The sequence below is a fragment of the Halichoerus grypus genome, chromosome 6, assembly GCF_964656455.1.
Source record: "Halichoerus grypus chromosome 6, mHalGry1.hap1.1, whole genome shotgun sequence".
NCBI lineage: Eukaryota > Metazoa > Chordata > Mammalia > Carnivora > Phocidae > Halichoerus > Halichoerus grypus.
The window spans coordinates 10,529,419-10,557,371 of record NC_135717.1 but is presented as its reverse complement, the minus strand read 5'-3'; the positions used below and the strand labels follow the sequence as shown (position 1 = coordinate 10,557,371).

The following is a 27,953-nucleotide window of genomic DNA, read 5'->3' as shown; positions in this document are numbered from 1 at the left end:
TCATTTTCAACTTCGACCTGGCTGGTTCCTGTGGCCTCAGCTCACAGCAAGGACTACTCGGTGACCGTTTCACTTTTTTATTTTAAGATTTTTATTTAGAAAGAAAGCATGTGGGGGGGGGGGGGCAGAGGGAGAGGGAGAGAATCCCAAGCAGGCTCCATGCCACCCAGCACGGAGCCCGACTCGGGGCTCGATCCCACAACCCTGAGGTCATGCCCTGAGCTGAGATCAAGAGTCAGACGCTTAACCAACTGAGCCACCCAGGCGCCCCCTAAAGATTTTATTTTTAAGTCCTCTCTACACCCAATGTGGGACTCGAACCCACAACCCCGAGCTCCACCGACTGAGCCAGCCAGGCGCCCAGACCGTTCCACTTCCAACTGCAAAGCCCCCACGTGGCCAGCCCCCTTCCCCGGCTTTGTCTCCGCGGCCCACCGAGCCATCTCCCATACTCTCCGTTTTGCTTGTCGGTTGTGTTTTGCCTCCTAGAACGTAAGCTTCGTGGGACCTGCTGACGGGGGTGTCGTCCCCGAGTGACCCAGTGTGATCCACGGTAGCTGTCACGGGGGGGGGGCACAGAGTATCTGTTGAGTGAATGAAGCAGAGACAGGGGGTGCAGCCAGGGAGTGAGATCCCGGTGGGTGACATGATTACCAGTTTATTTTTAGACTTCGTTATTTTCTCCCGACTGAACCGTGGGAGGAGAGAGACTGTGAAGACAAACCGTTTTCAAGCAGGACTGTCTTCTGCGTATCTGTCACAGGCTTCTAGCTGCCTCTTTATCAAAAGCCTTGTTTCTGCAAGCCAATCTCTAAATGATCAAGTAAGATTAAAAAAAAAAAAAAAAGACCTCTTCAGTGCTCAAAAATAAAAAGGCAGAAAATAGACTTTATTCTAAAAGAGATTTTTCAAAGACGTTTTTAAACGGAAGGCCAAGTTTATGTTACTACCTCAAATTGTTTTCCACAATTTCTCAATCTCTTCTCCGAGGCTGGCCCTCCAGCCAAGCTTTTGCGGGGGGTGTTCGGTGCACAAGAACCTGGCCTCGCTCTAACTCCTGCAGGGGCTTCTCAGGCTGGCTCCCTCAGTCAGGCTGGGGCTCGCCGTGATGCCCACACGCCCACCATGAGCTCTGCTGTGGTCGGAGGCTCACAGAAGCCCACCCGGCCACTAGAGTCCGTCGGGCCACCTTTAAGAACAAAATGGCATGCCGGAGAGCTAAGCTTCCCCCGGACCAGCTGCTCGGGTCAGTAACAGGGATCCCTCTCACTGGTGCTTGGCCTGACGAGGACAGCCATCCCGTGGTGAATGCAGCCGGTCTCACCCTCACCCTGAGTCCCGGGACTTCCCGTCCGTTCTTGCTAAGGGCACTGACAGAGAGCATCACGTGTCACCAAGGGCCCGGATCCTCTCTGACCCCCAGCAAGAGCCCCGCCGGGGGCCTCTGCCAAGCAGTCCCAGTGGTTCTGAGGCCAGGTTCCGGGCTCAAGCGGGTCAGGGAGGGGCTTCAGACGAAAGACTTGGCCAGAGTCACCATGTGATCCACACCACACGCCACATCCACGGGCTCCCCAGGCATGGTCACCTGCAAAACAAGACCCAGCACAGCGTGAGGGGACATGGTTTGGAGGAGGCCCAACCTGGGCCTGAGCCTGGCTCTGCCTCTTGGTGGGTCACTTAACCTCCCCCAGAGATGGGGATGCTTCCACCCAGCCGGCAGGGCAGTTCCGATGAGCACGCAGTCACCCCAGCGTCCCACCCAGCCAATGGCAGACCTGACTCTTCCTACCCACCCGTCGGGAGAGGCTGCTGGAGCCCGCAGCTCCCCCAGAGGCTACTCCCCGCTGTGCACGACCCCGCCAGAGGTCAACACCTGCTCCCGAGGCAGGGGCTCAGTGACCTTTCCTCGGGGTCACCCCCAGGGCTGCCTGGAGCGCAAGAAACCCCTGCTCTGGGAAGGAGGCCCCCGGCCGGCCCCTTCAGCCGCGTGCGCCATCAGCCTCAGCTCCGGGCCGGCTGTTGCCCGAACGATGTGCACCCTCGAGGAGGGAGGTCTCTGTGTCGCAGAGGGGGCCACAGGCCCTGTGGGCGGTCCTGCCAACAGCGCCCACCCATGGGAGCAGCCCTAAGGCCTATGTAGAGGCTCCGGCCGGCCTTTAAAATGACTCTCGCTGCCGAACAGGCTGGCCCTGGAGACGGCCGCCCCAGCCGGCCCCGGGTGTGCCCACGACACCAGGACTTCCACGTCCCCAGAGCCCGGCCGGTTCTCCAGAGGAGGGGTGCTTGTCTTCCTCTGGTTAGACTAGTACTATTGTTATTTTTAATAGGTAAGACCCTCTCATGGCTACATCAATTAGAAGATATTAAAGCCCTTTTTCTCTTCTGATTTTATTTTTAAGTAATCTCTACACCCGCCGTGGGGCTCGAACTCACAGCCCCGAGATCAAGAGTCACGCGCTCCGCCCACTGAGCCGGGCAGGCGCCCCGGTATTAGGTACCTTTTAACCCCGCCCCGTCAGCATCTGCCCCTTTATTCCCACCTTCCCTCTGAACTGGAAACCCCTTCTAACTGGTTTCCGCTGTCCCTCCCGAGGTCCTGACGCAAGCACCAGCAGCACAGGCGAGAACCGTGTTTCTCAGGGGGCAGCTCGTAAGTCACTAATCCTGCCGGGCCGAGCGCTCGGACCCGTGCAGGATGCTGACACTGCTGTTCAGTCCGTGCAGATCCCAACTCGGCCACCCTCCCCTGGTGGCCCTGCTCTGCCAGGCAGCGGGAGAGCTGGAACGGGCATCTGTCACAGCCTGTGGACGTAGTGAGCGGGGGGGGGGGGGGGGCCTCATCCAGACGGCCTGGCCTGAACACCACGGGCGGCGGCGGTGACCCCAGAGCCCGGGGCCTGCAGCGCGGCGAGACAAGTCCGTTAAGGGCTCCGGGCCACCGGGCAAATGGATGCTGGCGAGCGAGCCGTGCTGCCTGCCCCTCCGTCCCTAAACCAACGTGCTTAGCGACGCCTATCACAGAAATCGCTGAACAAACGCACAGCAGTGGCCCCCGGTTCCTCGCCAAGGCCTGGAGGTGCAGGAAGCGTTCCAGGCTGGCCACGGAAGCAGCAGGAAACGCACCGCTCTGTGGTGACAGGCCCAGGTGAACTCCTAGCAACCTCCCCGGGCCATTAGAGCGCGCGATCTTGACCTTCCTGGGGAGACTGCTGCCCGCGGCGCTCCCCAGGCCCCACGCTGCGGCACTTAAGCACCCCTGTCCTCGTCCCCGAGTGCTCTGGCCATGAGAGCCCCCAGCAGAGTAACCACCTGGCCCTGGTTGGCGGGCCGGGAGGATGGTCGCGGCCGAGCCTGGCCTCGGAGCCCGCTCGGCCCCCGCGGTCCCCGCTCCCCCCAGCGCGCGGGCTCTTGGTCTCTGAACAGAGTCCAAGACGACACTGCGCTCGGCCATGGGTGCGACGTGTCCTCGTCCGGGTGAAATGAAGTGTCTCTTCTAAACCAATTTACGCTCGCTACATTCTTGCAAAGGGAAACAGTTCCAAAAACCGCACCACGACCAGCCTGAAGGACTCTTTACACACTCTTACAAGTTTGAGCGGCATCAGGAACGTCCCTCTTCACGACAAGGTCTTAAGCGCCCCCAGGAGAAAGGTGGGGGGCTGAGAAGGAGCCCTGAACTGGCTGCTCCCTGACTTGGCTGCATCTGCAAGTTCCTTCACGGCCCCGACACGTCTGCTCCCCGAGACACCCCGCCTGGGGCCCGGGGCCGTGTGGGAAAGGGCCGGGCAGCCAGAGGGCCTGCCAGCCCGTGCGCCCCAACCCAAGCCGGTCCGACCCGAGGGCATGCAGCGAGGGGCTGCAGAGTCTGCACGCAGAGCCCCAAGTTCACGTCACAGCCCCACCTGCCACGTGGCCGTTGAGACAGGGCAGCCACGCCGATGCCTGAGGTCAGCGACCACAGCTGCAGGCCGGGGGGCAGGGGGGGGTGCGCTTCATCCTCAGGCTGTCCTGAGGATGGAAGGAAAGCAAGGCGCCCGGCACACGGGACAGCACTGCTGCCCCTCAGACAGGGGTGGGTGATGGGGGAAGGCCATTCAAACGCTTGCCCCGGGGGCCTGATCCGGCAGTGGCGCCAGGTAGGTCGGAGGGGGCCCCTGTATAGACCTGGGGGGCATGTCCCCGCCTCCTCCCCACCACTGGGGACCTGATTCTCCAGCTCCAGGCCCTCGCAGGGGAGGGCACCACGGTGAAGTGTCAAGTCAGACACACCGGAGTCTGACTCTGGGCCCTGCCTCTTACGGGATGAGTGGCCTTGAAGAGCTCACTGACCCTCCGAGCTGTGTCAGTGTGCGGCAGGATAACCTCCAGGAAAGCTTCTGGAAGGAGAGGTTTGAGTCGGGGCGGGGGGTGGGGGGGGCCACAGGTGTCACTCGCTGGGCCTTCACCCTTCAAAGCAGCCCGGGCTCTGGGGCTCTGGGAATAACTAGTTAGTGCCATTGTAGGAGCTACAAAGAGGGCTTTACTCTTTTTTTCCCTTCTTGGAATACTTTTAAAGTGATATAACAGTTCTCCCGCCAAAGATTAATACAAAAATACAAATTTTTAAAGAATAAAAATCACCTGTCATTAAAAAAAAAAAGAGTGCAAAAGAATAGAATGGACTAAGATCCCACTACCCAATATGAGGCGAATCTGATCTTTAAGGAATCCAACCCCGCTGATCCCAAACCCGGTTCGGGCCACCACCATCCCCCAGAGCCCAGGCTGACAGCTCCGGGCCCCCAGAGCACGGCAAGGGCCAGGTCCTCAGCACCACGCGGGAAGGTGCTCTCCTCGGCTGGTCCTCCCAACCCCACAAGCACGGAGGGCTCAGCTAGTGTGCCAAGGGGAGCAGCTGTCGGGGACACGGCCTGGGGTGTCCCCTCCCTGACAGCAGGGGTACAGGGAGCGACATTCCCAGAGGGCCACTTGGCGAGTAAGGAGTCCGCGGAGGGGGGCTCTGGTCTGAACAGCAAGTGGCCTCGGCACCCGGGTGGTTCCGGCCCCACAGCGGGCACCAACCCCCGGCCATTTGGACAGGACAGTGCGATCAGATTCCAAATCTTATTGCATGGGTGATCTTCACTGTAATGTGGGGGAAAGGGAAGCAGGTGGGGAGCCCCCCACACCCAGCACAGCAGTCGTGCATCCAAAACCCAGCCGCTCTGCCGCTCGCCAAGCTTCTCCTCGGCGAGAAGTGAGGAACTACCACGACAGCGAGCGGGGCCTCCACACCATCGACGCTCGCATCACCTGCCCTGCCCCCCATTGTCCACCAAGCGGCCGCCCATTCCTCGCCTGCAAGGGGGATCCCGGGCTGGGGACTAGCGAGCGAGCACCAACCAGCCTGCGCCCAACCCCGGTGCACAACCATTTCTTTCCAGCAAACAGAAAGCCCCATTCTGACCTGTTTTCTTAGAAACGGCACCTCCAGTTTTTATAAAGGGGTCAGGGCCTACCGAGGTCACTAGGAACCAGGACAGCCCACGGCCAAGGGAAACAACGCCCCAAATACGGAGGCCTTGAAACGTCTTACAGCGGGTTTTTGACAGACAAATCCTGATTTTATTTATGTTATACACTGCTTTTGCATTTTCACATGAGGTTTTTAAAAAATGCTTTACACGATTTCAAAACACGCTGTTAAAATCCAACCTTCAAAGAAGATACTTAAGCACGTGTGTGCACATGCCTCTCGACGCAGAGACTACGTCTGGAAGGAAACCTAAGAACCCAGTACCAGGGGCTGCCTCCGGGACAAGAGATGGGAGACTTACTTTTCATAATACCTCTTGTACCATGTACATATGTTCTGTTTGCAAAAATATGAAGAGCTTTTTGTTTTGTTTTGTTTTAGGAGAACTTATAAACAATACTAAGGTAAACTACAATTTAGGAAAGAACCTTTTTCCCCTTTAATTTTTAAATGAGCCTCTTTTTGTATAATTGCATCCTCTCCCTAGGGAAAGCTTTTATTTTTTCACTTTGGTGGCTGTGGTAAGGCACTCTGAATATTAAACATCCTGCTCTCTTTTCACTTCGCTGTAAAACATTCCTCCACACAGGCCTCTGTAAACAGCTCCTGGCGCACCAACTTCGTCATTTCCAATCCCTCCCTCTCAGGGCCTCACGGCGCCCGGCCTGCATACGGCCTGCTCCTCTCTGGGGCGCTGGCGTGCCTCTGTTTCCCCACTCCACGTGCCCACGGACAGCCTCTAACGAGGCTTCTTCCAGGGCGCCGAGGGACTGGAACCCTCAGCCAGGCTGCTCCCCGCTCCGGCAGGCTGCTCGCTCAGCAGGCCCCGGGACAGAGCTAAGGGCAGTGAGCCATGAGCTGGGCGCCCGCTCGGGCTCCTCACCATGACGGGGCCTCCCCTGAAGCCGCGGGGCAGGAGGGGGCAGCCAGGACCGGAGAGGGGGAGCTGTTCCCAGGGCCCTGGCGCTGGCCCAGCTGCACGCTGGTGGAGCCCCACGCCGCGGGTGCGCCCTCAAGCCCGCCCTGCACAGCCTTACCCTCCACGGGAAATACTGGTCTTCCAGGCGACCGATGCCCAGGCACCCTCGGATGTTCTTGCCCCACACAAACAGCTCTCCTTTGTCTGCAAAGAAAGGAAAATGGTAGTTTGGCTGGGGCTAGACCAAGAGCAGGTCTCCAGGAGGAGGGTCATGAGAACAGGCTTTCTAGAACCAGGGACCAACAGGGCCCTCTGTTCAATTTCAATTTCTACCAGGCCTTAATGCTTTCCTTTGAATGGATGTGCGCTGCGTCCATCACGTGGGGGACTGGCGCAGGCGCGGTGCTCTGGGGCCAGGTGGTTCCACACACAGCCCGCTCTGCTCGCCCCTTCTGCACACCCCCTCCTCAAAGCCTGACAGCTGAGCCCCCCTCGAGCCCAGGTCACGCCCTGACCAGGTGAGAAGCAGGACGATCTGTCATTCCTTGTCTGGTTTCCGTATCCCGGGACCATTGGGTCAAGAGATACAGTGACCAGCGCCTCTGTGGGCCAGGTCTTCGTCCGTGTGCCAGGAGCTGGGACAGGGCAGCGACTGAACACGCACGGTCCCTGTCCTCATGGGGCTGTGGCGAGTCACAGAGCAAGACCCAGACACGTGAGCAAACCTCACTGTAAAAATGGATGTTTACAAATTGTAAAAAGTGCCACGAGGGAGGAGGACAGCCCAGCAGACTGAAGGCAGAGGGGGGCCCTGGGAATGCCAACCTGCAGGACGGGCCCCCAGCCCTGGCAGGGCACCACCCACAGCCCCTTTGTTATGAGCAGTCAGAGCCCTCTGATCTCACCATCCTCCTCGGTCCCCCCCTCAGATTTTATCTGTTCAACAGAACAATTCAGTCTGCCCCCCCAAAAAAACGTGAGCAGACCTCAGGGTAAACCGACCGATGCCAACCCCCAGCTGGCAGAATGCAAATGCTGGGCCCACAGACGGGGCAGAAACCCCAGCTCTGGCACTCCCCCTACTGAGGGGCAGTAACCAGCACGTGGAGGGTGGCCACCGGGTCCTGGGGAAAATCAACGGGACCCACAGAGGCCACAAGGCATGACAGCAAACAGAAAACAGTCCACCGCAGTCGAACACTTCGTATGGATTTCCAAGAATGTGACTCTGCGCAGAGTTTAAGCCCGGAAATATCCTGGAAAATAGATCTTTGTTGCCTCCAGAATTCGGCCATACGGATTCTCATTGGCTCAAGCAAAACAGCTTCAAAAAACTCCTGTGACTCAGAACGACCCAAACTCATCATCCCAGCCCAGCTGTTTCAAAACAAAACAGTTACTTCCCATGAAATGAGAAGATTTTCTAATCGCAAGGAAACCACGAATTTACTTGAGAATCACAACGTGAAATGAATTTAGTTCAACCTGACTGTTAAGTCAGCGACAGAGCGGCAAACCGAACCAGCAACGCTCACCGAGGTGGAGTAAGACACGTGGACACGCCAGCCAGACGCCCGCGAGTCACGGGACATTTGATGGCTTTGTAATCTGGCAACGCTTTGCAAAAACCTCCATCGTGGCCTCTGATCCCTCTGGAGGACTCGGGCAGACTGGCCTCCCAGAAACCACAGGATGGGCTTCCAGACCCGCCTCCTGCCGTCCCACACATCACCTCCTGGTTACCCACCGTGGATTCGCCAGACCCTCTGCGGGCGTCTGCCGGTACCCCTCTCCTACCACCGACTGGCGCCCTCTTGAGGAAACTCGCTTTACCGTTAGCCTGACCACAAGCCAAATGAACCAAATGAACCAAAAACACAGGACTCCAGGATGAAGAGAAGATGCACATCACAGGACCTCAAGGCCAAGCAACTCGTGGCTTAGCCGCTCTCTGGAAGGGTCCACACAGAGAAGGGAGAGTGCAGCGCGAGGCTGCGGCTGCACCTGACACAGCTAAGCTCTGCCAGCCCCCAGGGTCGCTCGGGCTTGGCCACTTACTGGTCAGGGCAGCAAAGTGGCTGAGGCCACATCGGATGAGGGAAACGTGGACTTCCGGGTTGAACTCCGTCAGGCCGAAGAGAGTGGGCGGGATCACCTCGGGAAGCGCACTTTCCACAAGGTTCGGTCCTTTCCCAAGAATTCCGTAGCCCCAAACGAAAACCTGTCCTTCTCCTGCGTTAGAGCAAACACAGTGGTCAGTCAGGCGAACCAAGCACAGCCCGCCCTCACTGGAAATTCAGACCGCACCACCAAGATCCACTATATCCACGCGGATGGGTTTTTTTTTTCCCCCTCCTTGCTTGGCAAGAACACACGGACAGAGATCTAAAATCATGTTTCTTCTCTCCTCTTTCCAATTCTCGCCTGTGGCGGACGTCTAGCCAGCTAACCCATCTCAGGACACAAACTTCCCACATCCGGAGCGTAACTGGGACGGGCCCGGGTCATCTGTCACCCAGCAGCCGGGCGAGCACAGGGGAGGCTCAGAAGGACGATTTTTCCCAAACAGATGTTCTGCGTTTCACACCGATTGTGAGAGCAAGCCAAGTACACAACCAACCTCTGGCCAGATTCCTAAAAGTCTCAGGAATGAGTATTTTGGTCATAGGTTTAATGCTCCTCAGCGGTGCCAGACATTTAATCCCAGGGCCATGGGCCTCGGTATCCACAGCCAACGGCCCTTCTCCTCTCTGCCCTTCTCTCTTCTCTTCTGGCACAGCCTCCCTGGGGAAGGCAGGGCTGAGTCTCCGGCCCAGGCGAAGGGAGAAGCAGGAGCAGATCCCAGAGGTCTGCTATTATTACAGAGGTTAGAAGGACTCAGTCCCGTCACCGTCTATTTGTCTACATCTGAATCCTGGCTACTATCCTTCTGTCAAGAACGTCACCCTCACCGTCTATGAAACTGAGCCCAGTCTAACCAGGCCTTCCCACAGCCACGCTCCCTTCCCTCCCTCGGGCTGAGGGCCGCAGCCAAGACTCCGGTGGCCCCTGAGCCGTCCCCCACCCAACCCACCTAGAGCTCCCCGACGAAGCGCCCGCAGGAGGGTCTCACCATTTAACACGGCACAGCTTGTACCACCACACGCGGCCTGCTTCACCTTCCCCACTCCTGAGAAGGGCAAGCACCGGGGCACGTTCACCTGAATCCAAACCAGAGCCACACTGTTAGGGAGACAAACCAGTGAGAACTCGGAAATGCTCTGTCTCATGTGCAAAGTAGGGAAGGCCCAGTTCGTTGATTCAATCTATAAGTATTTCCTGAACGTCCAAGATACACTAAAGATCTAACCAGGTGCTGGGATTCAACAGGGAGGAAGTGACTTGGTCCCTCTCTCAGAGCGGAGTCCAGTGGAAAAGGTAAGAGGCCAGCCAAAATTAACCCCAAATTAATTTGCACTGAATGCAATGAAGTAGAGTCCAGGGTCTCAGAGAGTGAATGTTGGGGAACCTGATCTAGTTTGCGGGGAGGAGCATCAGGGAAGGACCTGGAAGGCTTCATTTTATCCTGGGACCTCAAGGATGAGCAGGGGTGACCAGGCAAGGGGAGAGAGGGCATGTGCAGGAGTGGAGCTGGCCCGTGCATGGGGCAAGGGGTGAGCGGGCCTCCTTCAGGGGGCCTGAACAAGGTCAGAGAGGCTGAAGTGGAAGCCTGAGGGGAGATATAGAGCCCAGGTCGGCAGGAGGTCGTGGGCCCCGGTAAAGAATTGGTCTTTCTCCCGAGCCCAATGGGGAGCCAGCAGGGGTACTAAGAAGAGGAGGATTTCCAGAGGCCACGTGAGGGGACCTGGGACACAGTGGAGGACCGGGGTGTGGGTGATGCGCAGGTCACTGTGCCCAGAGACAGCCGAGTGGAAATGTCTGGGGATACAGACGTGTGGACCCCTGAAGAGCAGTCTGGGTGGAGAGCGGGAAGTCCACACGGGGCGTCTGCAGGTGGAGGCCGCATGGGTCGGGTGGAAGGACAGACGGGGAGGGACCAGTGGAGAAGGGGAGGTTGGAGCTGCGGGGAAGAAGGCCCAGCAGATGGAGGAGGGCTCCTGAGAAGGCGGGAGGAGACGGGACCCGGGACGTAGGGAGGAGAATCGCGTCACAGGGGAGGCCTGGAGGGTAGAGGACTCAGAGTGGGAAACTGAGGGCACTCGTATCTGATAGCATATGTTTTCTCTATGAATCGGGCCAGATCTGCTGCCGAGAACGAGAGACACGAGGGTCAGGGGTTTGCAGAATGAAGTGTGGCCAACTCAGCTTTCCAGCGGGATTTGGTCTTGGTGCCTCTACTGGGGAATAAATCTGGAAAGACCCCTGGATTCCTGACCCACAGAAACTGTGAGACAATAAATGTGTGTTGGGGGCAATCACGAAGTGCTGGGGTCATCTGTTATGCAGGGGTAACAGTGCCATGACCCCGGATCTGTCCGCCACAGGAAGGCTGTGGGGGACAGGTTCTCAGGACTTGGGAGCAGGAAGAGCAACAACTTTCCTGAACACGTTATTTGTTTATCTTATAGAAACAATGAATCATTTAAATGGGCGTGTTTTCTTCTCTGCTTTGGCTTAACTGGGAAGCTCAGAACCATATCTGCCACGGCTTCTAGCCACTGGGCCGGACCACAGGGAATGCTTCTCCTCATCCTGTTCGCTGACCTTTAGTTTCCCTCTGGGCTGATCTCTTTATTAATACATATTTAAGGGGCGCCTGGGTGATACGGTCAGTTAAGCGACTGACTCTCGGTTTCAGCTCAGGTCGTGATCTCAGGGTCTTGGGATCGAGCCCCATGTCAGGCTCCGTGCACAGCGGGGAGTCTGCTTGAGATTCTCTCTCTCTCTCTCTCTTTCCCTCTCTGCCCCCCACCCACTCTCTTGCCCTCTCAAATGAATAAATCTTTAAAAAATACATATTTAAAACCTTCTGTATGTTGTCAGAAGTTTGATAGTATTAAGGAATAAAGTGTATTTTTAAATTAGTCCTTATCTTTTAGAGAGACATATGTAAACTTTTATGGATAAAATATGACATCTGGGGGTGCCTGAGTGGTTCAGTCGTTAAGCATCTGCCGTTGGCTGAGGTCATGACCCCAGGGTCATGGGCTCGAGCCCCACATCAGGCTCCCTGCTTGGTGGGAAGCCTGCTTCTCCCTCTCCCACTCCCCCTGCTTGTGTTCCCTCTTTATCTCTGTCTGTCAAATAAATAAATAAAATCTTTAAAAAAAAAAAATATGACGTCTGGGATTTACTGCAAAATAATCCAGGGCAGGGGCACCTGGGTGGCTCAGTCAGTTAAGCGACCGACTCTCAGTTTCAGCTCAGGTCGTGATCTCAGGGTCTTGGGGTCGCACTCCCGTGTCAGGCTCCGTGCATAGCAAGGAATCTGCTTGAGATTCCCTCTCTCCCTCTCCCTCCTCGTGTTCTCTCTCTCTAAAATAAATAAATAAATCTTTAAAAAAATACATATTTAAAACCCTCTGTATATGTCAGAAGTTTAATAGTATTAAGGAATAAAGTATATTTTTTAAATAGTCCTTATCTTTTAGAGAGACATATAGAAACTTTTATGGATAAAATATGATGTCTGGGATTTACTGCAAAATAATCCAGGGCAGGGGCACCTGGGTGGCTCAGTCGGTTAAGGTCCGACTCTTGGTTTCAGCTCAGATCGTGATCTCAGGGTCTTGGGATCGAGCCCCGCGTCAGGCTCCACACTCCGCGAGGAGCCTGCTTGAGATTCTCTCTCTCTCCCTCTCTCTGCCCACCCCCTTGCACATGCTCTCTCTCTCTCTCTAAAAAAAAAATCCAGGGCAGAGAAGCAGATAGCAACAAAAACTGGCCATTAGGGGTATGGGGTTGTTTTTTGCGGGGGGAGGAGGGTAAAGAAAATGTTCTGGAATTAGATGGCTGCACAACTCAAGACTACACTAAAAACCACTAAGTTCTACACTTGAAAATGGTGAATTGTGTCTCGGGTTTCTGAGTGGGGCGGGGGGGGTTTGGTTTTGTCTGTTCTTTTAAATAGGCCCTTAGTTGAGAACTGTTGAACGCAGGTGAGAGACACATGGAGATTCACCACGCAGTGAGCTCTACTTTTTGTTTTTACCTGTGATTCCCCTTCATGTTTAAAACCCTGCTGTACCGTACGGAGGCTGGCTCCCGTCAGTGAGAAGGCGGGGGCGGTGGGGACAGGCCACAGGCAGCGGTGCCTGAAGTCCTGTGCGTGTCCTGCTGCCGGGGGGCGGGGGGGGGCACGTGCACACTTGTGACCTGCACGCTCTGGGTGGCAGGTACACACACGGCAACAGGAAGCGCACGGGGACACCATGGGAGCTCCTACCCCTCAGACTGGGACGGGGCGCACAGGCGTACCCAACAGCCTGCTCTGAGGACTACCGCGTCGGAGGCTGGATAACCATGGCTTTGACCCCCAGCTTTCGTTCCAGACTCTGACAAGCTGGCCAGGAAGAGGCGGTCTTACAGGTGGTCGGGCCTAAGCTGCACATCCCATGTCACACTTCGCTGAAGAGGCTTTTGTTTTCTTTAAAGATTTATTTATTTGAGAAAGAGAGCGAGCGCGGGCACACGCACACAAGCAGGAAAGGGGCAGGGGGCGAGGGAAAGAATCCCCAGCAGACTCCCGACAGAGCACGGGGCCCACGACCCTGAGACCAGGACATGAGCTGCAATCAGGAGTCGGACACCCAACCAACCGAGCCGCCCAGGCGCCCCTGAAGAACCTCATAAACGCCCGTAACCCTCTGTAATTCCAAACCTCCCAGGCGGCGCTGTGAGCGACCCGTACCTGTGTGGAGTCGGTGACGGCGGCCAGCTGCAGGTACTCCGAGTTCCCCCAACCGAAGAGGCCGCCCTCAGCAGACACGGCCAGGCAGCAATCGCCGTGGGTGGCCACCTGCACGATGTGCACTCCGGCCAGGTCCCCAGCCAGCTTGGTGGGCACGCTGGTGATACGGTAGTGACCCAGACCTGCCAGGACGGCCAAGCGTCACTCCCAGCTACTGACTCTGGAACAGACACTTCCCCAGGCTTCCTACGTGCCGAGTACAGTGTCAAACGCTTTACAAGGAGCAGCTCGGCAAGGCTGATCTGGTCCTCTGCGCGCGCTACGGCTTCCTTCTCCACGCTCTCTCAGAGGAGGAACGAACAGAAGAGTGAGCGTTTATTTTTAAAACCCTGGAGGCTTTCTAAGGCTGATTCAAGTTAGAAACGTTGACGAGACAGAACAGCATGACACAGTGAGGCCCGGGGACCCTATGAGAATACACACATGGAATGCTGCAACAAGTGATCTCCAAAGCACTGTCGTTGGGCTTACCAGAGAATAAAGGAAATCACTCAGAGCCCATCCCACCCCCCACAACACCCCACAAAATAACAGTAAGCCGAAACTAGCCCACTGGCGTGGTAGACAGTGAACAGGGGAAAAGGCAGGGCAGGCCAGAGGCTATTGGGACACATGTCACCATCCTCATGTGACAGAAGGGGAGCCCCGGGCAGCAGACCAGGGCAGATCGCACACCCCCGACTCCCTGCTTTAAACCAGGCTTCCGCAATGGGACCCAGGGCAACATCAGACTCGAAGCACCCCTTAGCAACAGGCAAAAGCCAACCTGAACCCCCTCTGGAGGAAAGCATCTCCATTTAGGCCCTTCCGGTTTCCGCAAGTTCAATTCAACGAAATAGGAGCCCACGGTCAAAAGTTACTCAACACACAAGGAAGGACGCCCCTGTGAGTCAGAGTAAACCAAACCAACAAAATAAAAAAAAGAACTGGGGGCAATGTTTAAAGAAACAAAAGCAGGAATAAGAGACTATCGAAAATGGCCAGGTAAATCTGAAAAGGAAGCGATAAGCAATGAAAAAAACACAGTTAAAATTCAAAACTGGGACGCCTGGGTGGCTCAGTTGGTTAAGCGACTGCCTTCGGCTCAGGTCATGATCCTGGAGTCCCGGGATCGAGTCCCGCATCAGGCTCCCTGCTCGGCAGGGAGTCTGCTTCTCCCTCTGACCCTCCTCCCTCTCATGCTCTCTGTCTCTCATTCTCTCTCTCTCAAATAAATAAATAAAATCTTTAAAAAAAAAAAAAAAATTCAAAACTGAAGCGGATGGACAAAAAGGCAAGCCCCACTCTGGGAAAAAACACGTGTGACACTAGAATCACAAAAAATACAGGGACAGGATAAAAAATGCCTAAAAATCAATAGGAAAAAGATAAATAAGTCAGCAAATGGGCAAAGAACAGAGTGCATGTTTCGGAAGACAGAAAATAAGCCAGGCCTGTGAACTTATAAGAAGATGGTCACTCTCAGGGACGCCTGGGTGGCTCAGTCGGTTAAGCGTCTGCCTTGGGCTCAGGTCATGATCCCAGGGTCCTGGGACTGAGTCCCGCATCGGGCTCCCCGCTCAGCAGGGAGCCTGCTTCTCCCTCTGCCTGCCCCTGCCCCCGCTTGTGCGCTCTCTCTCTCTCTAACAAATAAATAAATAAAATCTTAAAAAAAAAGTTTGGTTTGTTGTTTTTGTCTTGTTTTGTTTTTCTTAATAACTCAAATTGGGAAGGATTACAAAAGAAAGGAACAGGATACTGAGAATCTGCAAGGGAGGAGGACAATCATTTTAGGAAGGATGGCCCAGAAAGACTTCCCGGAAGAGATGGACACCCAAGATGAGGCCTAACGGATGAAAAGGAGAGTGAAGACAGGCATTCCAGGCAAGGTCGGCTTGTGTCAAGGCCCTCTGGCTACAAGAGGAGGCCGGCTCCAGGAAGTGACTGCAGGGGGCCTGCACGGCTGGACGCCAGGCCCAGCAAGGAAGGGCAGGGAGGCCACAGGAAGTGTCACCTGTGATAGCTCGTTTCTGGAATGGCACCGGGAAACTGTTAACCGTGGTTATCTCCAGCAAGTGGGGCTTTCACTTTTCACCCTACAGCTCACAGCTCCCTAGTGCACCATCCCCGGGGGGAAGGGCCCACTACCTGTTTGCCCGTCAGCGCCCCAGCCACAAGAGTAGACTTCTCCTTTGTCCGTCAGGAACAGGCTATGGTCCTGGCCACAAACCACCTGTCAGACAAACAGCGGTGAGGCTGAAGAGAAATCCTTGGAAGCCCAGTGTCCTGGTCGATCGATGGACCCAAAGCTCCCCACATTCCCTACCACTCCCGAGCGGCGAGCCAGCTGGGCCCAACAGGCTGCCCCGCACAGCCTCCACATCTTATTCTTGCTCAGTCCCCTCCTCCATAAGCCTCACTCCTCCCCGTTCCCCTCCTCAGCCTCCCTACTGGCCTCCGATCTTTGTCACTAGCTCCCCATCTTCCCTTCGAAGCCCTTAGGCTGTCCCCTCCTTCTACCATAACACCTTTCCTACCACCCAGCCCTGGTCTATCTGATACACACCTCTGCCATCTCCCACGATGCCTTCTCCCCCTCCCACTCCACCCCTGGGAGACTTAACAATTTTCCTTCTGTGCTCTCAGGGCCCTTCCTGTAAGCATCCACTTATGTATTTAAGTATTTATTGTAAGTACTGACCATGTGCCAGGCTCTGCACCGAGCAAGATATGGACAGCCTGGGACACACACAGCTAGCTTAACCTGTGCCCCCCCTTAGAGTGTTAGCCCCCCAAACCTTATTAAACTCTGTACCCCCATAACCTAGTGGAAACCAATACCCTCCTGACCTACAGGAGGCAGGCAAAAATTTTTACTAAAATAATTTATTGAGATAATTGCCCTAACCAATTTGCCATCATCCCACCCACCCCCCACCTTTCACCCCTGCAAAGGCACCCCCAAGGACTAGATGAGTGGCTCTCAGCATGTGCCTCTTACCTGGACCACCTGCCCATCAAAGTCCTGCATTCTGTTGACTTTGTGACTTTCGCTGAAGCCAGGAGCAATTTAGGGAGAAGCAAGAGATATGGTCAAGGTAAAAGCACTGTGTGGTTCTGCCCCCGCCCATCACCCCTAACTGACGGACCCCACATGCACACAGTAACTGTTAGGGAAACTCCCAAAGTCAAATATAGGGCAGAGGTAGGCCTAGGCATGAGAGCAAAACAAAACAACAACCCTTTGGTGATTTTTTTTTTTTTTAAATAGGCTCCATGCCCAATGTGGGACTCAAACTCACAACCCCAAGATCAAGAGTCGCATGCTCTACGGACTGAGCCAACCAGGTGCCCCCCCACCGCCTCGGGTGATTTTTTTTTTTAAGATTTTATTTATTTATTTGTCAGAGAGAGAGAGAGTGCACAAGCAGGGAGAGCGGCAGAGGGAGAAGCAGATTCCCACTGAGCAGGGAGCCCGATATGGGGCTTGATCCCAGGACCCTGGGATCATGACCTGAGCCAAAGGCAGATGCTTAACAGACCGAGCCATCCAGGTGTCCCCCACCTTTGGTGATTTTAATATGCTGTCAGAGGTGAGACTTGTATTTAGACCCAACAGCATAATGTGAGGAAGGAGAGGGGAATTTTTTTAAAGACCAAAATAAATAAGGGTCTGGCTCAATGGGTAGAGCGTGCGACTCTTGATTTCGGGGCTGTGAGTTTGAGCCCCACGTTGGGTGTAGAGATTACTTAAAAATAAAATCTTGGGGGGCGCCTGGGTGGCTCAGTCGTTAAGCGTCTGCCTTCGGCTCAGGTCATGATCCCAGGGTCCTGGGATCGAGTCCCACATCGGGCTCCCTGCTCAGCGGGCAGCCTGCTTCTCCCTCTCCCACTCCCCCTGCTTGTGTTCCTGCTCTCGCTGTCTCTCTCTCTGTCAAATAAATAAATAAAATCTTTAAAAAAAAATAAAAATAAATAAAAATAAAAATAAAATAAAATCTTGGGGAAAAAAAAAGACTGAAATAAATAAGAATGGAACAGAGAAGAATTTTTAAAGTTAATCAAATTGGTAAAAATAAAAAACTAATTCAAAAAAAGTTCTACGCACCACAATCAACACCCGACCTCCCTCCCTTCCACCAAGCTACCATATGGAGCTCAACCCGCAATGGAACAATACCCTCCACAGCTTTCCAGTGACTTCTCACCACCCCTCTCAAGCAGGGGGAAGAGTGCCATTTCCTGCTCTGTGGGTCTATCACTTAGTAACCACACGAGAAATGTTAAATGCTTAACACGATTTGGGGAAGTCCTTTGGGGAACTCACCTGTAAATTTCATTTTCGACCACGTTTCTTCCGCACTGCCCATAAGAATTGTTTCCCATGCTGAAGACTGAAGAGTAACACCACCAGTGAAATCAGCTCTGCAGGTTCATGGGATCCCAGAATGTGAGGCCTTGCAAGGGGGTCTCAGAAGTGGTCTTAGTCCAACCACTCACCCTAAGCACCCGGTTTCCCTGACACCCCCAGCCTTTGCAGACATGCCCACAGGCGTGCTGGGGCCTGGCCCTGCAGCAACAGCCTGGGCCACCTTGACGGTCCCCTCTGCCTTCCCCTGCAGGTCCTCGTTCCACCTCTCACAAATGCCACGTTCCGAGGCAAGCACCCCCTGGGGAAGGCCCCAGCACCCCCACTCCCTGGACCTGTCACCAGAGGGCAAGTTGCCTTCCATGCCTCTCTTTTTTTTTTTTTTTAAAGATTTTATTTATTTATTTGACAGAGAGAGACACAGCGAGAGAGGGAACACAAGCAGGGGCAGAGGGAGAGGGAGAAGCAGCTTCCCGCCGAGCAGGGAGCCCGATGTGGGGCTCAATCCCAGGACCCTGGGATCATGACCTGAGCCGAAGGCAGAAGTTTAACCGACTGAGCCACCCAGGCGCCCTGCCAAAGCTGCTCTTGAAAGAGTTCCTGAACACCACCTTTGCCTTTTCCCACAAAGCACACTTAGCCAGAAAATGAAATTGGAAACATTTAGTCAAGAGGGCCTTTCCCTGGAAACAATCACTCTTCGGGAGAGTCCGTGTTATGTGGACTCTGAAAGCCCAACAGCTGAAAAAGTGCTAGCAAACAGGCTCCTTTCGGTACAACACAAAACACCGTCTACACGCTCAGCCCGGCTGTGACTTCACGGCAAAGCAAGCAGGTGGGAGGCCTTGCTAAGGCGACCTGGTGCGCACTGTCACATTTATAAATACCTGAGGTTTTCGAAGAATCGCAGAGAGCAGAGAACATAAAAGAGCTGGCAGGATCTGCCCAATGTGGTGATCTTGAGCCATCCTCCCGATTTGCTCGGGAAATGCCAGGAGCCTCACTAACTACATGTGGTTCCACCAAACGAGCCAGTTTCAAGCCAAGGCCAAGGGGTCCCCCCCACCCTCCATGAACCTGGAACAGGCCAACTCACCTCCTTCACGGTCTGTCAGGATGAGAGAGTGGGCTCTGCCGCAGGAGACCTGCAGCACCTGGGTCTCCTGAGGTCTGTCCAGAGGCAGTGGGACGGGCGAGGGCTCCAGAACATACTCGTATCCCCTGGCTGAAAGAACGCGCAGGTTCACGGCGTGTCACACGGACGGAGAGTCACAGCATCATGCTGTCTGACCCCCACACCGCCCCACAGTCACAGATCAGAGTGACTCATCAAGGCACATAAGCTAGTGGCAGAGCTAAGACGAGAGCCCCAGGCCCCAGGTCCGGACCCGCTGCACCCCACTGGCTCCAATGAGCCTTCCCATGTCAGTTAACACTATTTGCATCTAAGGAGAATGAAGGCATTTTCCTCCTGTAAGACCCACTAACCGGTAACGATACCGCTTGTATTAAAAAGTGGGGAAAAGAATATGTAGAAGCATCTGCTTGCATATGTATTACATCTCTCCAGAAGGAGAAACTGGAAACTGTTAACACAGGTTGTCTTCAGGGAGAAAAACTGTGCGGCTGGGAGGACAGAGGCAGAAAGCAGCCTTTTCACCATATACTCTACTGTACCTGTAGGATTCTGAAGTACGCAAATAAGCTCTCTAGTCAAAAAAGAAAATTTTAGGGGCGCCTGGCTGGCTCGGTCGGTAGAGCATGAGACTCTTGATCTCAGGCTCGTGAGCTCGAGCCCCATGTTGAATATAGAGATTACTTTGAAAATAAAATAAAATCTCTAAAATTAAACTTTTCTTAATTAATTTGTTAGTTAATTACAGTAAGCTCTACACCCAACGTGGGGCTCAAACTCATGACCCTGAGATCCTAGAGTTGCACACTCTACCAACTGAGGCACCCAAGCGCCCCTGAAAATTTTCATTTTTAAATAAGGGGAAAGTTTCTTAGAAGTCACTCTACAGACAATGTTGTTAGCGTACACATCTCCTATTACTATCTGCATAGACCCCTAAGGGCCTGGGAAGCAGTAAATATGTATCATTTAAGGGGAACCTGGCTGTAAATACAGCTATCAGGAGTTTAAACAGAACCACAGCAAACTCCAGACTGGAGAATTCTATAGGATAAACAGTGTGATTTTTTTTTTTTTTAGTTTTTTAAAGATTTTATCTTTAAGTAATCTCTACACCCACTGTAGGGCTCGAACCCACAACCCCGAAATCAAGAGTTGCACACTTCACCAACTGAACCAGTCAGGCGTCCCTCGTCTTTTTTTTCCTTTTTAAAAAAAAAAAAAAAGTAAGCCTTTATTTCTTTGTTTCACAAATACAGTTGGCTGAGTTGGTTGCCAATATAATTTTTTCAGTAAATAAGCTTCAAGAAAAAAAAGATTAAATAGACTTAAAAGACTTTTAAAAGTCTTAGCAACTGGGGTGCCTGGCTGGCCCAGTCGGTAGAGCATGGGACTCCTGATCTCAGGGTCCTGAGTTCAAGCCCCACGTTGGGTGAGGAACCTACTTTAAAAAAAATAAAAAATAAAGGGGTGCCTGGGTGGCTCAGTCACTGGGCGTCTGCCTTTGGCTCAGGTCACGATCCCGGGGTCCTGGGATCGAGCCCCGCATCGGGCTCCCTGCTCCGCAGGAGGCCTGCTTCTCCCTTTCCCATTCCCCCTGCTTGTGTTCCCTCTCTCACTGTGTCTCTCTCTGTCAAATAAAATCTTAAAAAATAATAATAAATAAGTAAAATAAAAATAAAAATTTTATCAACTGATTGCAACGTCTGGACCTTATCTGGATACTGATTCAAACGAATTTTTAAAAAATAAAATAAAAATCTAGGGCACCTGGGTGGCTCAGTTGGTTATGCAACTGCCTTCGGCTCAGGTCATGATCCCAGGATACTGGGATCGAGTCCCGCGTCGGGCTCCCTGCTCGGCAGGGAGTCTGCTTTTCCCTCTGACCCTCCTCCCCCTCATGCTCTCTGTCTCTCATTCTCTCTGTCTCAAAAAAATAAAAAATCTTAAATAAAATAAAATAAAAAATAAATAAAAATAAAATAAAATAAAAATCTAATGACATTTATGAGATAACTGACAATTTGACCACTGACTGGATATTGGGTAACATAAAGGGATTATATTGTTCATTATTTTTAGGTGTGAAAATGATGTTGCATTTACTTTTTTTTTAAGGTCCTTATTTTTTTTTTTAATTTTATTTATTTATTTGAGAGAGAAAGAGCACAAGTAGGCAGAGCGGCAGGCAGAGGGAGAGGGAGAAGCAGGCTCCCCGCGGAGCAGAGAGCCTGATGCAGACTCGATCCCAGGACCCTGGGGCCATGACCTGAGCCAAAGGCAGACGCTTAACCAACTGAGCCACCCAGGCGCCCCAAGGTCCTTATTTTTTTTTTTTAGATACGTACTGAAATATTTACTAATGAAATTAATAATGCTGGGAGTTGCTTAAAATTATGGAGGGGAAGGTACAGGAAATGAACAAAACCAAACTGGCTGAGTTGGTAACTGACCCTGGCATGCCTTACACGACTCTGTCCATTTCTGTGTATGCCTAAACGTCCTCCCAATGAAAGGGATAACAAATGCAATGTGGCATCTTACAGCTAAAAGAGACTTCAGTACTGACTTATAAAAGAATTTTGAGAGCTTGTTTGGAGGTTCTCGCCGGGGAGCACAGCTACTCGTATACCCTTGACCAAAGAACGGTCCTCCTCTATAGGGCGAGGTCGGCAGAAAATACACACTGATCAAAACTGTGCAAAAATGTACTTGCATATGAATAAGGAAACAAGAAAAAAATGAAAAGGTTTATCCAGACAGTAAAGGTATGTCCAGTACAGCCATCCCCCCGATCCATGTGGGATACATTCCAAGATCCCCAATGGACGCCTGAAACTACAGATAGTACCAAACCCCATATACACTACATTTTTTCTTTTGCGCATCTATCTATGATAAAGTTTAATTTATAAATCAGGCGAGGTGCCTGGGTGGCTTGGACAGTTAAGCATCCAACTCTCGATTTCAGTTTGGGTCATGATCTCAGAGTCCTGGGATCGTGCCCCACATCAAGCTCCATGCTCAGTGCGGAGTCTGCTTTGGGGTTTTCTCTCTCCCTGTCCCTCTGCGCACACACACACACACACACTCTCCCTCTCTCTCAAACAAATAAATAAATAACATCTTTAAAAAAAGTTTTTAAGTCAGGCACAATAAGAGCAACATTTTTACTTATCAGCAAAGGCTCTTTTGCCTAAAGGTTTAGTGTTATTACCAAAGAGGCTGACAAACAATCTATTCCAGATGGTCCCAAATAACATCCGTGTAAGACTCCCATCTCTTCTGTTCTGCTAGTCTGGTTTATGTCACCATATTCTTGAAAACAAAAGGGAACTCCTTCCTACCAACCACAGCACAGAGAAGCCAGCCGCAGCACACTCACTTTTATCTTTGCGGCTCCTCTGAAATCCAAGCTGGGAATCTTTGTTGAGCCCCATACCCCAAACTTTCGTCACATCCTTAGTTTGAGAGGATAGCAGTGTGAATCCATAGCCACAGGCAACAGATGAAATCTGAAAAAGAGTTCCCATAAAGCATGAATTGATTTGTGATATCCAGTTTTCTCCGCAATAAATGACAGGCTGTTTGCCCAAAGAACACATAGGATTGGGGCACCCGGGTGGCTCAGTCAGTTAAGCATCTGCTTTTGGCTCAGGTCATGATCCCAGGATCCTGGGATCGAGCCCTGCGTCAGGCTCCCTGCTCAGCAGGGAGTCTGCTTCTCCCTCTCTCTCTCTTCCCCTCTCCCCACTTGTGTGTGTGCACGCGCACACTGTCTCTCTCTCTCTCTCCCCCTCAAATAAATAAAATCTTAAAAAAAAAAAAAAACTGGACAAACCTAAAAAAAAAAAAAAAAAACATTTCAGGGATGGAGAAATCAAAGGCAAATAAACCGAGAAAAGTTTATTTGTAAAAGACTGCTAGAACTTCAGGTAACAGGGAGGGGCGCCTGGCTGGCTCAGTCGGAAGAGCTTGCAACTCTTAATCTCGGGGTTGTGAGTTCGAGCCCCACGTTGTGTGTAGAGACTATTTAAATAAATGAAACTTAAAAAAAAAAAAGAGGGAAGAAGAAGAAGAAACAAGAACTTCAGGCAACAACAGCAGGAATCTGCAGACTTCCCGTCTGGGGTGCTCCATCAACTCCAACTCAGTCAGCACATATGTTTTTTGTGGGGTTTTGGAGTTTGTTTGGTTTTTTTTTTTTAAGATTTTGTTTATTTATTTGTCAGAGAGAGAGAGAGCACAAGCAGGGGAAGCAGCAGACAGAGGGAGAAACAGGCTTCCCGAGGAGCAGGGAGCCCGGTGCGGAACTCGATCCCAGGACTCTGAGATCATGACCTGAGCCGAAGGCAGACGCTTAAACAACTGGGCCACCCAAGCGTCCCAAGCACATATGTTTTAAAAGGCAGGGTTGACCATGAAAACCATCAACTTTGTTGCCACTTACTTTGGGGTAGAAGGTGAAAACTCATGCCCATAGTGAACTCAGTAGGAAACAAACAAGGAAAATCCACAACTTGGCCATTCTGAGGTTATAATCCTGACCAGGGCAAGAGGAGAGGCAGACCAGGCAGCAGTGTAACGGAAAGCTCCTAGAAGTAAAATTGCCACAGAAGGCTCTGCACACATCCACGGCTGATTGGGGAACTGGGTGAGTGAACACGGGAGACCTGAGGACCCAGCACCAAGTAAAGCTGAAGGAGACTTGAGAACAGCGTGATCTTTGAATGTGGTCCCCAACCTTTACGCAGAATCAAAGGCAGAAAGCAGAAACCTTATAAGCTTAAACCCAAATCATTGGCTGACCATAAAGGTATGCAGACAGAGGGCAACACTCAAGAAGCCAAGCTAAGGAAAGGGGGTGGGGGGGGGGAACAACACAAATCAGTAACTTGAACAAAGATATCAGTGGCCATGCACAGCATGGAAGTCTGATTCTATACGTGAAGTCCACAAAAGTTACTAAAAAAAAAAAAAAAAAAGAAAAAAACCAACAAAAAAACCTCAAGGGAAAAATATGATTCCAAAACTATAAAATATCACCAAAAAGTTCAGTTTTCATAACTTTTTTTTTTTTTAATTTTATTTATTTATTTTGACAGAGACACAGTGAGAGAGGGAACACAAGCAGAGGGAGTGGGAGAGGGAGAAGCAGGCTTCCCGCTGAGCAGGGAGCCCGATGCGGGGCTCGATCCCAGGACCCTGGGATCATGACCTGAGCCGGAGGCAGACGCTTAACGACTGAGCCACCCAGGCGCCCCAAAAAGTCCAGTTTTCAACCAAAAAGTACAAGACATGCAAAGAAACAAGAAAGTGTGACCTACACTGAAGGGACAAAAGCAGCCAACAGAAACTGACATTAAGTGGACCCAGATGTTGGATTTATCAAAGACTTCAATAAACTATTGTTCAAAGAATATTTTTTTTAAAGATTTTATTTATTTATTTGACAGAGAGATACACAGTGAGAGCAGGAACACAAGCAGGGGGAGCGGGAGAGGGAGAAGCAGGCTTCCTGCAGAGCGGGGAGCCCAATGCAGGGCTTGATCCCAGGACCCCGGGATCATGACCTGAGCCGAGGGCAGATGCTTAACGACTGAGCCACCCAGGAGCCCCCAAAGAATATTTTTAAAACCATGTTTAGGAGGCGCCTGGATGGCTCAGTCGGTTAGGTGTCTGCCTTCAGCTCAGGTCATGATCGCAGGGTCCGGGGATCGAGTCCCGAGTTGGGCTCCCTGCTCAGCTGGGAGCCTGCTCCTCCCTCTGCCTGCTTCCTCCTCTGCCTGCCACTCCCCCTGCTTGTGCTCTCTCTCTGACAAATAAATAAAATCTTTAAAAATAAATAAATAAAATAAAATAAATAAAAAATAAAGCCATGTTTAAAAAACTCAAAGAAGGAATGCCTGGCTGGCTCAGTCCGTAGAGCATGCAACTCTTGATCTCAGGGTTGTGAGTTCGAGCCCCACGTTGGGGGTAGAGATTACTCAAAATAAATAATTAATAAAATCTTTAAAATATAAAATTTATAGAGACCTAAAGGAAAATATGATGACAATGTCTTCACAACTATGGAATTTGAATACAGAAATAAAAACATTAAAAAGCTAAATGGAATTTCTAGAGTTGTAAAATACAGTAACCAAAATAAAGAATTCACTAACAGGCTCAGAAGCAAATTTGAGATGACAGAAGAAAGAAGCAGTTAACCTGAAGAAATATCAACTGAGATTATTCATTCTGAAGATCAGGATAAAAAAAAAAAAGAACAGTGACTCAGAGACCTATGACCTATGAGACAATATCAAGTGTATCAACATCTATGTAATGAGAACCCCAGGAGGGCAAGAGAGAAAGGACAGAAAAAAATGCTTAAAATAATGACAGGAAACTTACCAAATTTTATGAAAAACATAAATCTACAGATCAAAGTTACTCAGCAAGTCACAGTTAAACTGTTAACAAGTCTATCGCCATACCAGCCTGAAGGCGCCAGATCTTGTCTATCTCGGAGGGAGAAAAATCTTGAAAGTATCAAAAGAAAATGGACTCATCAAGGACAAGAGAACAACAATAAGATTAATAGCTAAGTTCTTATCAGAAACAAGGGAGACCAGAAACCAGAATGACATATTCAAAGTGCTGAAAAGATAAAAACTGTCCACCAAGAATTAATTCTGTAAGCAGCGGGGCGCCTGGGTGGCTCCATCGTTAAGCGTCTGCCTTCGGCTCAGGTCATGATCCCAGGGTCCTGGCATCGAGCCCCGCGTCAGGCTCCCTGCTCAGCCAGGTGCCTGCTTCTCCCTCTCCCACTCCCCCTGCTTGTGTTCCTTCTCTCGCTGTGTCTGTCTCTCTGTCAAAATAAATAAAATCTTAAAAAAGAGAAAAAATTTATAATTCTGTAAGCAGCAAAGCTATCCTTAAATAAAGACCTTCCCGGGCGCCTGGGTGGCTCAGTTGGTTAAGCGACTGCCTTCGGCTCAGGTCATGATCCCAGGGTCCTGGGATCGAGTCCCACATCGGGCTCCCCCTTCTCTGTGGGGAGCCTGCTTCTCCCTCTGCCTCTGCCTGCCACTCCCCCCGCTTGTGCTCATTCTCTCTCTCTGTCAAATAAATAAATAAAATCTTTAAAAAAAAAAAAAAAAGAAAGAAAGAAAGACCTTCCCAAACAAAGAGAGAATTCAGCAAACCTGCCTTGACAAGTACTGAAGAAGTCCTTCAGGCTGAAAGGAAATGACAGGAAATGGTAACAAAAAAAAAAAAAAAAAATCAGAAGAAATGAAGAGCACCAGCTAAAGTAATTATAAAGGTAACTAGAAAACACTGCATGAATATCTTTTGTCTTTTTGTCTCTTAAATGATTCAAAAGACAACTGCATAAAATAATAACTATAAAGTTGTATTACTGGGCTTAAAATGTAAATATATATCACAATAACCCCACAAGGGAGAGAGGAGGAACTGGAGCTTTGTTGGAACAAAGTTGCTATAGTTTGTTTTTGTTTTTGTTTCCAGAATTAGGTCACTAATAACCTAACATAGACTGTGCTAAATTAAGATACATATTGTAATCCCAAGAAAAACCTCAAATATAGAGCAAAACACCCAACAAAGGAATTTAAAAGGTACCCCAAAATACCTATTTAACACAAAAGAAGGCAGCAAAGGATGAACAGAAAAACCAAAGACCTAAATAAATAAATAGCAAGATGGCAGATGTGATCCAACCATATCAGTAATTACATTAAAAGGACATGGATTGAGTGATATCAGTGAAAATGGTGGAGCAAAGAGAACACTGGCCAACGTCAGAATCATTTTTTTCAGAACTCCGGAAATCAACCAAAGACTTAAAACAATCTAGGGAATGTTTACTCGAGAAAAGCAGCTGAGTCTCAGTAAGAACAGCAAGCTTTGCAGCATTTCAACTTGACCTGTTCCCATCCACCTCTGCTCAGCTCTGCAGCAGCTCTGAAAGGCAACAGCTCACAACCACAGCGAAACCGGCAGTCTAGCAGCCACTGGAAGAGGCAGAAAGGGTGTGGAGGAACTTCAAAGCTCCATTCCCAGAGCATTCTCATCTGATCTGTCTGGTGGTTCCCGGGAAGACCCCATGCACAAGGCTCTATTTATTTGACCTGACCCAGATACCACGCAGGGCAAACAGCCTTTTTCCCCAGGGATATTTGTTGAAAACAATCAGCAGCTAACGATGAACACTGCAGCTGCCTGAGGTGGTGGACAGCAGTTGGAGCAAATAATAGGTCCACCAAGAAGTTACTAACTTGACCTGACATCAACTCCGCCCAGCAGAATACACATCCCTTTCAAGCACACATGGAACACTGTCCAGAGAAGACCATATGCTGGCCTATAAAACAAAGTCTCAATACATTTAAAAGGGCTGAAATTAAAGAAAGTATATTCTGTAACCACAACGAAATTAAAGTGTGACTGTGGTGACAACCCCGACTCCGGGGGTGACGTGCGAATGACGCCTGTCTGGGCCGACAGGGGCACGTTTCGGCCACTCGTTAAATGTGAGCAGCGCCCTAACGCCCTCCCCTCCCGGGCCTGCAGCCCGCTCGAGGGTCCTCCTCCCCGGCATTGGACCACCCAGCCTCCCAACTTCTCGCAGAGGGCCTCGGGGAGCAGTGGCGGAGGCCGGAGGGTGCGACGGAGGGACAGAGCCCCGGCCCGCACCTTCTGGTCCAGCTCCAGGCGGTAGGGCACGGGCTGGATCCTGCGGGGCGGGCGCGAGCCGGCGCGGTGCTTGGGCCCAGCGCTGGGCAGCACGAAGGTGGGCACGCCCAGCGCCCCGGAGAAGCTGAAGCCCCACACGAAGATGCGGTCGGCACGGGCAGCCCGCTCGCCCACGTACTGGAACACGGGTGCGTCCGCCTCGCGCAAGCCCCGCGAGCGCCCGGCCGCCGTCCGGTGCCCTCGCCCCGGCCTCAGCCCTGGGCCCGGCCCGCTCAGCTGCCGCCCCAGCCGAGCCCCGGCCGCCAGCGCCGCCAGCGCCATCCTCCGCTCCACGCCTCAGCGCCTCCTGGACGCCGCCATCTTGGGTGACCCTTGACCCCACGCCCCGGCGGAAGAGCCGGAGGCCACGTCGACTACTGGCTG

At 51.9% G+C, this 27,953-nt stretch overlaps 1 protein-coding gene across 4 annotated transcripts; it reads right to left on the bottom strand.

Annotated features, from left to right (window-relative positions):
• Positions 1-613: 613 nt before the first annotated feature.
• RCC1L (RCC1 like) lies at positions 614-27,909 on the bottom strand. Of its 4 annotated transcripts, none has more exons than XM_036112628.2 (11): positions 27,531-27,909; positions 22,213-22,342; positions 18,789-18,917; positions 17,651-17,717; positions 16,325-16,376; positions 15,472-15,556; positions 13,285-13,466; positions 9,547-9,656; positions 8,493-8,666; positions 6,553-6,638; positions 614-1,585 (listed from the first exon to the last, which is right to left on the bottom strand). In XM_036112628.2, exons 1-11 carry the CDS (start codon positions 27,849-27,851, stop codon positions 1,362-1,364), a joined length of 1,560 nt encoding a protein of 519 aa, XP_035968521.2. In that variant the 5' UTR covers positions 27,852-27,909; the 3' UTR covers positions 614-1,361. The 4 variants fall into 4 exon arrangements, with proteins under 4 accessions (XP_035968521.2, XP_035968526.1, XP_035968527.1 ...); XM_036112633.2 differs by having other exon boundaries at positions 27,709-27,835; XM_036112634.2 differs by lacking the exon at positions 27,531-27,909 and adding an exon at positions 23,278-23,542.
• Positions 27,910-27,953: the final 44 nt, after the last annotated feature.